General features: G+C 45.9%; 1 protein-coding gene across 1 annotated transcript in view; it reads left to right on the forward strand.

Moving 5' to 3' along the window:
• The first annotated feature begins 11860 nt into the window (after positions 1-11860).
• Positions 11861-14243, forward strand: part of LOC124617826 (RNA-binding protein 24-B-like) — a 349098-nt gene continuing 346715 nt past the window's right edge. The window contains exon 1 of the mRNA XM_047145296.1: positions 11861-13337. Within this exon, the coding sequence (XP_047001252.1) occupies positions 13068-13337 (270 nt within the window). The 5' untranslated portion in view covers positions 11861-13067. The remainder of the gene's footprint in view (positions 13338-14243) is intronic.

Consider the following 14243-nt stretch of genomic DNA (forward strand, 5'->3'; position numbering starts at 1 on the left):
TACTACGTTTAGTGTCATATTTCCTAATTGGTGGGAATGCAGGAGGACGGCGTAGTCAGAAAGATTCCCACCGATTAGAAATAAAACGATATTTATCAAATATGAGGAAATACTCAACTTAAAGGACGTTTGTTCTTGTGAAATGTCCAGCACAATTAGACGTTTGGAATTATTGCAAGTCCTCTAAAATATTACTGTCCTATCACTGTGCCTCTGAGTGATGCCTACGTAGAGTCCAGAGATGGCCTACGATGCCTACGGAGCCTAAGTCTCGGAGACGACGGACGAACACGGCAGTTTGTAGACTCGGCAGTAAATGGAGACGGTATTTAACGAAACATCGACCAATCGGTGTCCACAAACGCGACGCCCCGTGAGTTGGAAGCTGCGGCCCCTGACGAACCCCGATATGGCTCTGATTGCCAACCGGTACAGCTGTTGCTCTACAAGTGTTTCGAACGCGTCTTATCGATTGTGGCGCAGCACTCTTTGGAGTCGTGAGTAGTGTCACCACACTAATGTAATTCCCTCAGGATCGCCTGATTTATTTCCGCTGGTTCTACGTTTGCTGATGATAGATGTAACGTGACTGGTACAGATCGCTTCAAAAGTCTGTATCAGTTCAGTTACATTTTGTTATAAATAAAAATGGGAAGTACAAACTGTTGGGAGGTGGTTGGAAACCCCCCCCACACACACACACACACACCACCGCGTAAGGAAGCGGATTCCAGGACACCCCATGTTTACTGTCGAGTTGTGGCAAAAAACTTCCCTCAAGACACAGCTGACAGTCTTGGTAATTTCCCAGGCTAGCTCACAAAATTCTGATGTAGTGGTTTCCAGGCGCAAGTTCAAATGGTTCAAATGGCTCTGAGCACTATGGGACTTAACTGCTGAGGTCATCAGTCCCCTAGAACTTAGAACTACTTAAACCTAACTAACCTAAGGACATCACACACATCAATGCCCGAGGCAGGATTCGAACCAATGACCGTAGCGGTCGCGCGGTTCCAGACTGTAGCGCCTACAAGCGCTCGGCCACTTCGGCCGGCTCAGGCGCAAGTCCTTACCTCCCAAGCGCCCAACTAAGACAATATCAATTCACCATTCGTTTCCACCGCAACTTGAGAAAGTTCGTACAATCTTCACAGAGCTCTATCCGACCAGTCCTGTCTATTGTCCACCCCATCCCCCCCTCCGCCCCCCCCCCCGTCCGCAATCAGACACTGTGAGTGTTATTGCCCATCAATAGTAAAAGACCGTTCAGACTGGGTACCAACATAACAAATTGTTTATGGGTATTTGTATGCCATGTCAGGGAGTTGTTTTCAGCATTGCTCTCAGTTTTAATCTTCAACGCACGTTCTCTATATCTCACAGGCTACAAACATGCTGTCGCCCCTCCAATGGAGTTTTGGGCAGAGTACAGTGAACTGTGAATTTGTTGTGGTTCGCTTTCTGACTTCTGTCCCGTGATGAGGGTATAGTTTGAAAATATAAGTGTCGGTTCTGATAATTGCATGAGGCGTTAGTCTCATACAGCATTTTAGAATCCGTATCCCGAGCAGCCTGGTTCTGTGTGCGTTGTGGATGCGCATTCCTTGGGTTGTATCTGTCGTTAATTTGCAAATGCAGGCTGGTCTGGTTTAGTTCTTCTTGCAGTCGTTCTAAAGAAGTAAATCAAAGTCCAATATAATTTCGTGATAGTTTTTCGATTGTTTTTACGGGTAACGTTGCAGTAATATTTCATGTCGGTCTTAAATCTGAGCCGGCCACTGTGGCCGAGATGCCAGCACGGTATCTCAGCGTGTTCGTTCAGAGGGTTATCTGCCCTCTGTACTAAATAAACTGAGTCAACGGCTCAACACTGAACCTGAAGGGGTGTCATGGGACATCCGCACTGAACAAATGCAACGAACAATATCGAATAAAATGAGAATAAAAAAAAAAGCTGTTATAGGCACTTCAGTCCGGAACCACGCTGCTGCTAAGGTCGCAGGTTCGAATCCTGCCTCGGGCATGGATGCGTGTGATGTCCTTAGGTTAGTTAGGTTTAAGTAGGTCTACGTCTAGGGGACTGATGACCTCAGCTGTTAAGTCCCATAGTGCTTAGAGCCATCTGAACCATTTTTAAATCTGACTAAAGCTTTGCTAGTTGTGAGACCAACTCACATTTTTGAAGTTTTCTTCCTATAGTTTATCCCCTGATTAGGCGACTCTTGTGTATCAAATATAATCAGGAAGTCGCTGTTTGAATGTGATGGTGTTTCTATTGTGTGTGGTGTCAAATCACGAATGCCATGATGCATAATATGATGTCTTAATTGTGGCGACGAGTGGGTTGCAACTGCACATTTTAATTCAGAGCTAAAACCAGTTACTAATGCAGACTAGTTTCATAGTCCTATAACCACTTTTCAAGATGCTGTCCATTTCGTTTAACTGCTCTTCGAAGTCCTTAATCGTCTCTGAAATAATTACAACGTCGTCAGCAAATCTCAAAGTTTCTGTTTCTTGTCCCTCAACTTTTAATTCCCTTTGCAAAATTTCTCCTTGCTTAATGAACTCATTATTGGAGAAAGCAAATATTATCCTTCTCACATTTCCGTTGTTTTAAACTGTATGACAAGCAGTTTTTATCCGGCTGAAGAGTAAAATTTAGTATTCTGCAGTAGGAGGAACGTCCAAAGACTTTCGTTATGTTGTAATGCAAACTTCGAACTCGTTTTTTGTAGAGTACATATGATGAGAGAAGTGCTTCGTGTTCATTGCCCTGGATGGTTGCGAAGACAACGTACTTTTGGGGGAGAGCGGTGGGGGAGGGGGGGAGGGAAGGAGTGACGAAATTACTGACAGTGATGAAACGAATGCCGCTAGTGTAGTTGACATCAGTGAAGATTATGATTAGAAGGAGGGTATTTCTGTGTAATTTATCTACAGAACAAAATAAAAAATGTTATTAAGAATGACCTATTATGAACAATTTTTGCAAATTAGTAATGTAACATAGCCCGCCCGGTTAGCCGTGCGGTCTTTTAAAGCACGGCTTTCTGGAGTGGGAAGGAGCGCCTGGTCCCCAGCGCGAATCCACCCGGCAGACTTGTGTCGAGGTCCGATGCACCAGCCAGTCTGTGGATGGTTTTTAGGCGGTTTTCCATCTGGCTCGGCGAATGCGGGCTGGTTCCCCTTATTCCGCCTTAGCTACACTATGTCGGTGATTGCTGCGCAAACAAGTTCTCCACGTACGCGTACACCACCTTCACTCATCCACGCAAACGTAGGGATTACACTCGTCTGGGGTGAGACGTTCCCTGGGAGGGTCCACAGGTGGCCGAACCGCACAATAACCCTGGGTTAGGTGTGGGGCGGCAGAAGGGTGAAGTGGACTGCGGTAGTCGTCGTGGGGTTGTGGACCACTGCGGCTGCGGCGGGGACGAAACCTCTCCGTCGTTTCCAGGTCCCCGGTTAACATACAATACATACAATGTAGCATAAGTTTTTATCCACTGTTTTCTTGTGTCTTTCAACATCGCTACTCACATGCGTCTTCTAACCAAACTGCATGCCTATGTAATATCGCCTTAGTTGTGCGACTGAATTCGTGATTTCCTGTCAGAAAGATCATAGTTCGTAGTAATAGACGGAAAGTCATCGAGTAAAACGTAAGTAATCTCTGGCGTTCCCCAAGGAAGTGTTATAGACCCTCTATTGTTCCTGATCTATATTAACGATATAGGAGACAATCTCAGGAGCCTTCTTAGATTGTTTGCAGATGATGCTGTCATTTGCCGTCTTGTGAAGTCATCAGATGACCAAAACGAATTGCAAAATGTTTTAGATAAGTTGTCTGTATGGTGCGGAAAGTGACAGTTGACCCTTAATAAAGAAACGTGTGAAGCTACTCGCATGAGTACTAAAAGAAATCCGCTAAATTTCGATTACGCGATAAGTTACACAAATTTGAGGGCTGTAAATTCAACTAAATACTTAGCGATTACAATTACAAATAACCTAAATTGGAACGATCGCCGGCCGGGGTGGCCGAGCGGTTCTAGGCGCTACAGTCTGGAACCGCGCGACCGCTACGGTCGCAGGTTCGAATCCTGCCTCGGGCATGGATGTGGTTGATGTCCTTAGGTTAGTTATGTTTAATTAGTTCTAAGTTCTAGGGGACTGATGACCTTAGAAGTTAAGTCCCATAGTGCTCAGAACCACTTGAACCACTTTTTGGAACGATCACATAGGTAGTGTTCTGGGTGGACCAAACCAAAGACTGCGATTCACTGGCAGAACACGTAGAAGGTGCAACACGTCAATTAAAGAGACTGCTTACACCACACTTGTTCGTTCTATTCTTGAGTATTGGTGTGCGGTGTGGGATCCGCATCAGGTGGGACTGACAGATGACATCGAAAAACTGCAAAGAAGGGCAGCTCGTTTTGTACTATCGCGAAATAGGGGAGATAGTGCCACAGACATGATACGTGAATTGGAGTGGCAGTCATTAAAACAAAGACGTTTATCGTTGCGATGGGATCTTCTCGTGAAATTTCAATCACCAGTTTTCTCCTGCGATTGCGAAAACATTCTGTTGGCACCCACCTACGTAGGGAGAAATGATCACCACGATAAAATAAGAGAAGTCAGGGCTTGCACAGAAAAATTTAAGTGCTCGGTTTTGCCGAGCGCCTTCCGAGAGTGGAACGGTATAGAGAAAGCTTGAAGGTGGTTCATTGAACCCTCTGCCAGGCACTTTATTGTGAATAGTAGAGTAATCACGTATATGTAGATGTATTCCCCACCCTCTCAAATTAAACGCCAGTTTGAAAGGCATTCACTGAGGTGACAAAAATCATGGGACAGTGATATGCCATATAAAGATGGTGGTAGTATCATGTACACAAGGTATAGAAGGGCAGTGCACTGGCCGAGCTGTCATTACTGCTCAGGTGATTCATATGAAAAGTTTCCGACGTGATTATGGCCGCATGACGGAAAAAAATGGCTCAAATGGCTCTGAGCACATGGCGACTTAACTTCTGAGGTCATCAGTCGCGTAGAACTTAGAACTAATTAAACCTAACTAACCTAAGGACATCACACACATCCATGCCCGAGGTAGGATTCGAACCTGCGACCGTAGCTGTCGCTCGGCTCCAGACTGTAGCGCCTAGAACCGCATGGCCACTCCAGCCGGCTCATGACGGAAAGCAACAGACCTCGAACGCAGAATGGTGGTTGGAGCTAGACGTACGGGATATTCCATTTTGGCAGTCGTTATGGAATTCAGTATTCCGAGATCCACAGAGTCAAGAGTGTGCCGAGAATACCAAATTTCAGGTACTATCTCTCACCATGGGCAACGCAGAGGACGACGGCCCTCACTTAATGACCGGTAGCAGCGGTGTTTGCGTGAGTTGTCAGTGCTAACAGACAAGCTATACTGCGTGAAATAATAGCAGAAATTCATGTGGACATACGACGAACGTATTCAGTACGACAGTGTGGCGAAATTTGTCTTTTATGGGCGATGGCAGCAGACGACGGACGCGAGTGCCTTTGCTAACAGCCCGAGATCGCCTGCAGCGCCTCTCCTGGACTAGTGACCGTATCAGTTGGACTCCAAACGACTGCAAAGCCATGGTCTGCTCAGATGAGGCCCAATTTCAGTTGGTAAGAGACGATTGTAGGATTCGAGTGTGGTGCAGTCGCTAGGAAGCCGTGGACCTACGTTGCCAACAAGCTGGTGGTGGTCCTTAAATGTGTGGGCTGTGTTTACATGGAATGTACTGGGTCCTCTGGGTCAGCCGAACCGATCATTGACTGAAAATGGCTATGTTCGGCTACTTAGAGATCATTTTCAGCCCATCATGGACTTCATACTCCTGAACAACGATGGTCCTTTTATGGATGACAATGCGCCATGTCACTGGTCCACAATTATTCGCCATTGGTTTGAAGAACATTTTGGACAGTTTGAAAGAATGGTTTGTCTACCCAGATATCCCGACATGAAACACATCGAACATTTATGGGAGATTATCGAGCAAGCAGTAAAGGAAACAAAAGAAAAATTTGGGGTAGGTATTAAAATCCATGGAGAAGAAATAAAAACTCTGAGGTTTGCCCATGATATTGTAATTCTGTCAGAGACAGCAAAGGACTTGGAAGAGCAGTTGAACGGAATGGATAGTGTCTTGAAAGGAGGATATAAGATGAACATCAACAAAAGCAAAACGAGGATGATGGAGTGTAGTCGAATTAAGTCGGCTGATGCTGAGGGAATTAGATTAGGAAATGAGACACTTAAAGTAGTAAAGGAGTTTTGCTATTTGGGGAGCAAAATAACTGATGATGGTCGAAGTAGAGAGGATATAAAATGTAGACTGGCAATGGCAAGGAAATCGTTTCTGAAGAAGAGAAATTTGTTAACATCGAGTATAGATTTAAGTATCAGGAAGTCGTTTCTGAAAGTATTTGTATGGAGTGTAGCCATGTATGGAAGTGAAACATGGACGATAAATAGTTTGGCCAAGAAGAGAATAGAAGCTTTCGAAATGTGGTGCTACAGAAGAATGCTGAAGATTAGATGGATAGATCACATAACTAATGAGGAGGTATTGAAGAGGAATGGGGAGAAGAGGAGTTTGTGACACAACTTGACAGGAAGAAGGGACCAGTTGGTAGGACATGTTCTGAGGCATCAAGGGATCACAAATTTAGCATTGTAGGGCAGCGTGGAGGGTAAAAATCGTAGAGGGAGATCAAGAGATGAATACACTAAGCAGATAAGAAGGATGTAGGTTGCAGTAGGTACTGGGAGATGAAGAACCTTGCACAGGATAGAGTAGCACGGAGAGCTTCTCAAACCGGTCTCAGGACTGAAGACTACAACAACAACAATCGCGACGTCAGTTCGTGCACAACATCCTGCACCGGCAACACTTTCGCAATTATGGAAGCTATAGCGGCAGCATGCCTCAATATTTCTGCAGGGGACTTCCAGTCGAGTTGCTGCACTACCCAAGCAAAAGGGAATCCGACATGATATACAGTTTGCTTGGTTCCTATAGTTTAATAACGAGGTATCTATCTGTGAGAGGAATTGCTTCTTATTTTGTTAAAAAAAAGTATGCGACATCCCTTTTTGCCGTACTGCAAGCACCATTTGTTCATCGGCGGATCCTCGGAAGACTCCAAAAGTAGGTTTTTTTTACTATGTTTCGCCGTCACCAGCAACCAAAACCCAGCCGAGGATCCAGAGACGGCAACACACAGCAAACAGCTGTAATTTGTACAGTGTATTCCTAAGATCCCGTTCTCGAACAACTTTGAAAATTTTCTTCATATATTTGTAGGTTTCCGAGATACATAGGCTCAAAGCTAGCCTACTGGTACATGTAAAATACGCACATAAAATCCTGTGTGAGGCGAAAAAGTAGTTTGTAAAGTGACGTAGCACGGAGAAATTTCCGTAAAGAGTCTCTGTTATCATCTGGAAGCCCCATGTTGCAGTACTGAAGCACAGCCAATTTTTTCGCCTAAAATCTGGTCTGAAGTGTGAAATTAGTTCGTGTTAGTTCAATTGCGCATAAGTTAACTACTACCTAAATTTTACTGACCAATACATTTATTTTCATATGAGCTACATGCCTTCCGCATCACGGAAAGAAGGGAACCAGCAGAAAAATGCTCTTATCGGAGCACAAAATATGTGAATATGTTCTCGTTCATTTAAAAGACTCATACGGAACAGTGGGGTACCAGCTGCCTCGTTCTACCTTCCTCGGCACCTTTAAAAGCTTTCCCAGCAATTTTGGCGTTCGAAGATATTCGCGCTTGTTTATGCTGAAGGAGAAGAAGGAAGTGTTAGTGGAAAAGAGATGGAGAAGTAATAAATACTGGAAGAAAGTGGTTGAGTAATAGCAAGAATGAAGGAGACAATGCAGTGTGAGAGAAAGAGAGGGACACAGTGGCAGTGGAAAACATAGTTGGCAGTAACAGAACAGTAGACAGTAACAGAAGAGTACTAGCAAAAGAGTGGAGGAGACGGTGCCAGGAGGGGTGAGGGGGGGGGGGGGGGGGAGGAATTAAGAGAAAAAGGAAGTGGAAGTGGGTAAGAGACTGCTGCATTAGGAAGGAATGAGATATGAGCAGTAAGAAAGAAAGAGGGATACAGTCACAGTGATGGGGATGCTGCAGTAGTAGGATAAACGAAGGAAACCTGGCTGTGACACAGGAGACGGTGACATGTAAAGAGACACAGGGAAATAATGTCAGTGTGTCGTGCTGAATGAGTGAGTGAGAAAGGGCAACTGGAAGTGGATTGGTGTGAGCGACTTACAGCGATGGACTAGTGGGTGTCATCGAGTTACATTTAGGGGAGCTTGTGAGAGTTTGAGGTGAGTCGCACGTTAACAAAAGCGCGAATATGTTCACACTCGAAAATATTTTGGGAAATTTTTTAAAGGTGCTGAGGAAGTGTGCTGATGAAATTACAATGAAGTAATTGTTACCCCACTGTTCACTCATAGTCTTTTAAACAAAACACAAACTTATTTTTTGTGTTCCGATAGGGGCATTTTTCCACTGGTAAGCTTTACCAGCAATCTGCAGTTGGTTTGCGTCACACCGATCGATACAGTGTCAAGTGAAGACTGCCTAATAACTGACCTTTGATTGTACAACCCTGTACATTGTCGGTACATACGCTGTCGTATGATCGTTGCTATGCTCGCATAACTGAAATCCATCAAGCCTTGAACATTCCGAATGATTGCGGAAAATTATTCTTGAGGCAGCCAAGTAATCCTGCACAAAGTACTTCATCACGTGTACCTGTTAGTCGTGGTTAGGGTGCACGGAAGCCACAGCAAGGGTGCGGCGTGAGGTACGGGGCCCTAATATCGTCCTTGCTTCTAATTTCGTCCCTCTAGGTGTTCCCGTTTTCCATAGTTGGTAACAAATGCGTGTTCATGCGTAACCGCAGTCCATTGTTTAGTTGACAGAATCTGTTGCGTGCAGCAAGTGTAGCTACCACGTACGAGGAAATTAAATTTTTTATGCTGAGGTGAGTTAATGCAGCTCTCAAATTAATAGTCGGTAATTCCTAGTGTGAGCATTGGTTTGTATTCAAATAGTGGGTTGCATTTCGGTCTTGTGTAATCGCTATACTCAAGGTTTGGTCTGTGTTGCTGTCGCAGCCATTATAATAAATCAACATTTGCACCTACATCCATACTCTGCAAACCACCGTGAGGTACATGGCACAGGGTTCGTCCCATTGTACCAGTTACTAGGGCTTCTTCCCGTTCCATTCACATATGGAGCGCGGGAAGACTGAATGTCTATGTGCGTACATTAATTATTCTAATCTGGAGATGTTCGTAATTTCTTCCCCCGTACAGTTCCTGTCTTCGTCCTGGAGGCGAAACTTGGAACTGTTGTTAGAAACCGATTTTAGTTACTGTTTGTAAAGATTACTCTGCTCTTTTTCATATAGGGAAACAAAAGCAGAGATAAATGGATTCATTGCACAAAATGCTTAATTTGCTACCACAAAACGTGCTCATCATCTACATAGACACGTCTTTTGAAGGCTGCAAATAACTTGCAAAATTGTTCGTACATACCTGACCTCTTAAGTGTTTATAATGCTGATAGTATCCAGCAATTTTACGATGGAAAACTACATTTCAGTTAATTGTGCTTTAGAGAAATTTAACGGGGGACGAAATTGTTATTGTTGTGGTGTTCAGTCCTGAGACTGGTTTCATGCAGCTCTCCATGCTACTCTATCCTGTGCAAGCTTCTTCATCTCTCAGTACCCCCTGCAACCTACATCCTTCTGAATCTGCTTAGTGTATTCATCTCTTGGTCTCCCTCTACGATTTTTAACCTCCACGCTGCCCTCCAATACTGAATTGATGATCCCCTGATGCCTCAGAACATATCCTACCAACCGATCCCTTCTTATAGTCAATTTGTGCCACGAAGTCCACCCCAGTTCTATTCAATACCTTCTCATTAGTTATGTGATCTATCCATCTAATCTTCAGCATTCTTCTGTAGCACCACATTTCGAAAGCTTCTATTCTCTTCCTGTCCAAACTATTTATCGTCCACGTTTCACTTCCGTACATGGCTACACTCCATACAAATACTTTCAGATACGACTTCCTGACACGTAAATCTACACTCGATGTTAACAAATTTCTCTTCTTCAGAAACGCTTTCCTTGCCATTGCCAGTCTACACTTTATATCCTCTTTACTTCGACCATCATCAGTAATTTTGTGAAACTCCTTTACTACTTTAAGTGTCTCATTTCCTAATCTAATTCCCTCAGCATCACCCGACTTAATTCGACTACATTCCAATATCCTCGTTTTGCTTTTATTGTTGTTCACCTCATATCCTCCTTTCAAGACACTATCCATTCCGTTCAACTGCTCTTCCAAGTCCTTTGCTGTCTCTGGCACAATTGCAATGTCATCGGCGAATCTCAAAGTTTTTACTTCTTCTCCATGGATTTTAATACCTACTCCGAATTTTTCTTTTGTTTCTTTTACTGTTTGCTCAATATACAGATTGAATAACATCAGGGAGAGGCTACAAGCCTGTCTCACTCCCTTCCCAACCACTGCTTCTCTTTCGTGCCCCTCGACTCTTATAACTGCCATCTGCTTTCTGTACAAATTGTAAATAGCCTTTCGCTCCCTGTATTTTACCCCTGTCACCTTTAGAATTTGAAAGAGAGTATTCCAGTCAACATTGTCATAAGTTTTCTCTAAGTCTACAAATGCTAGAAACGTAGGTTTGCCTTTCCTTAATCTATTTTCTAAGATAAGTCGTAGGGTCAGTATTGCCTCACGTGTTCCAATATTTCTACGGAATCCAAGCTGATCTCCCCTGAGGTCGGCTTCTACCAGTTTTTCCATTCGTCTGTAAGGAATTGGTGTTAGTATTTTGCACCTGTGACTTATTAAACTGATAGTTCGGTAATTTTCACATCTGTCAACACCTGCTTTCTTTGGGATTCGAATTATTATATTCTTTTTCAAGTCTGTCTCATACATCTTGCTCACCAGATGGTAGAGTTTTGTCAGAACTGGCTCTCCCAAGGCTGTCAGTAGTTCTAATGGAATGTTGTCTACTCCCGGGGCCTTATTTCGACTCAGGTCTTTCAGTGCTCTGTCAAACTCTTGACGCAGTATCGTATCTCCCATTTCATCTTCATCTACATCCTCTTCCATTTCCATAATATTGTCCTCAAGTACTTCGCCCTTATATAGACCCTCTATATACTCCTTCCGCCTTTCTGCTTTCCCTTCTTTGCTTGGAACTGGGTTTTCATCTGTTGTGCTTTTGAGAATTTTAATGGGGGACGAAATTAAGAACATTTTCTTTTTTTTTGGCATTTCCGTTCCGGAGTGTTAATGCTTATGTGAAATACAGGCATTCAATGTTAATAACGATTTAATTGTAGCTTGCCTGCAGAGGAGGATAAATTCAGTAGAATGTATGACAGTTTGTAGCCTTTTCCGTAACCTTGCTGAACTTACAGTGGCCCTGACGTAAGGTGACGAAAGTTTGGGCCCCTACCTTATATTCATGCCAACAGGGTACTTAATAAGGAGAGATAATACGGAGCGCGTCTCGAAGTACAGAGCAGCAGCGGCTGCGGCGCGGCCGTTCATCCGTTGGTAGCCCTGCGGGCCATGTGTCTGAGCAGTGCAGCGCGAAGCCGGGGGGAGCGCGTTATTGTGGCGCGCTGCCCCCCGCCGCCAATCACATTGTGCGTCACACCGGCCGCCGTGCGCCGCTACTCCCTGCGCCGAGCGCCCAGTCAGTCTACCGGCGCGGCCGCGAGAGGGACTGTCTCTGTCTCTCGCTCAAGTTCTCTGGCGCGCGCCGCAGCGATATAGCCGTAGAGCGCGAGCGTGCTCATTAGCGCCGGCCCTGACGCACTTATTTACGCTTCCGCGGCGCTCCAGAGGTGGCCCACCGCTTTCTCTCGCCCCCCCCCCCCCCACCCCTCTCCCGTTTCTTCGCGAGCGTTTCCCGTCACCGCGTCTTTTTCTCGCTTTGAACCGGCCGGATTTTAAATTTCGAACAGCTGCGAAGTGAGCAAGTTGCAGCCGCCGCTGACACGAGAGGTGGGAGCACAGGGAGGGGAAAGGGACGCACTAAATATAGAAGGCGGAGCTGTGCACGGGGCCAGACGGCAGCGCGCGCGCACGAGCTGGCTCAGGTCTCCGGGGATTCTAACTTAGTGCTTGCCTAGAGGCCCGGCAGTACAGTTTGTCAGTACGCTGCCGCCCAGTTACCTCTCGGGCGCGCTCGCCGCTGTCGGCGCAACAAAAAAGACGGACGGCCTAGACGGTGCCCCACCACTTCGTCGACTGCGACCACGTGTCTTCCGGTGACTGGGACAGCGGGGGAGTCCTCTAGTGGCACGGCTGTGTTCCCACCACCGACACAGCCGCCGAACAACCTGTCGCCGCTGAAGCTGCGTCGCCGCATCGCGAAACGGCGCTTGCGGATGAGGAGGGGACCTCGCAACAGCGAAGTTGCAGCATCGGCCACCATCGTCGCCAGGAGGAGAAATATACGCAGGAGAACGTTAGATCACCCATTCCAGAGCTTCGCAATTTTGTATATATTCGACTCTTACAACGCACTGGTTCAGCGCAGTAGTAAGCAGCCTTCCGCCCTAGAGTAGGCAACGACGCCGACTCCAACAACGAGCTGGCGATAGCCGGAGGGCGACTTTAGCCGACTCCTTTGTTGTAACATGATCCCAGCCTTCGGCCGGCGGTGAGCTATCAAACGCGCAACCATCTGCCGTGCTGCGCGTCCCCCTCGCCACTGCAGGGAAGGTGGTAGGGTGAGCTGCCAGAGAGGGAGGCGGCGGAAAGAGAGAGAGAGAGAAACGCAGCTGAGGCTGAGTCGCCAGTGTCGGCGGCCCGACCGAAGCAGCGCGAGCGCTAACAGGGGCGCACCGCCCGGCGTTTATTCGGCGGCACTCGGGTTCGAGACCGGCAGCCACAATTGAGGTCGCAATGCTGATGCCCGCGGGCGCGGAGGCCGTCCTCGGGGGCGGCGCTGCGACGGCGGCGGACGGGCTGGCGGGCCTGGGGGCGGCGGCGGCGGCCGCTGCGGCCGCAGGCGTGCAGCAGAAGGACACCACGTGGACCAAGCTGTTCGTGGGTGGCCTGCCCTACCACACCACCGACAAATCGCTGCGGGAGCACTTCGCCGTCTACGGAGACATCGAGGAAGCCGTCGTCATCACCGACCGCCAGACGGGCAAGAGCAGAGGATACGGATTTGTGAGTACCACACTCATTCACGCCGCTTCCCTACCACCTGCAATTTTTTTTCCGTGGATACGTCTATAACGCTTGAGAACTTCCATCTTCAGAACTGTTTCACAATAATTTCCGTTGCGCAGTCTTTCAGTAAGGTATGGTGTCCATTTCATTTTTATTAAAAAACAGGACATTTTTAAAAAGAAAAAAACTGGCACAATTAAGGGAAAAAATGGGACACGAGCTGTATCGACAAAATTTAATGGACGTAAACTTCCTTTTCATCATGCACTTAGGTGATCCGAAACAACTTTTTACAATTATTCTCCTGCACTGTCATGGTCTTTTCACTTTCATGTATTTGATGAAGAAGTGCGCCTTCTTTTTACATTTTAGCATAAAAATGAGCACATGATACCCAATGAAAACGTGTTTTGACAATGAGCAAGGCCTTCGCTGTTTCAGCATTTATTCTGCTTATTTCACTCATCACACAGAGTTTATTAAGGAAAACACACGTATATTCTGCGTTTCTCCACTGCCAGTGATAAAAGGATACTCACTTTGTATATTGCTGTCAAAATTACACTTTCGTTTTGTCATGATGTAATTGTCATTGCATAGAAGATTGTCATGTATCCACTACAACGTCTTCATATTGCTTACCACAACGGAAACGGAAGTTCTTGCTATCTAAACCAACGAAACCAAACGACAGTTAACATGAATCTATACTACGAACAGTGCAAAATATTAACATAAAATAAACAAAGGTTGTAGTGTAAGTTGCGCAAGTGGCGCTTCCTAGCGTAAAAGTCTTTAGCCAAGCGAATTAACAAAAAATGGGATATTTGAACGTCGCGAAAAAAATACTTGTGGTAGAGCGGAGCATTTTGGAAAAAAAATGAGATAGTTCCGGGAAAACAG

Source organism: Schistocerca americana, chromosome 1 (assembly GCF_021461395.2).
Source record: "Schistocerca americana isolate TAMUIC-IGC-003095 chromosome 1, iqSchAmer2.1, whole genome shotgun sequence".
NCBI classification, from domain to species: Eukaryota; Metazoa; Arthropoda; class Insecta; order Orthoptera; family Acrididae; genus Schistocerca; species Schistocerca americana.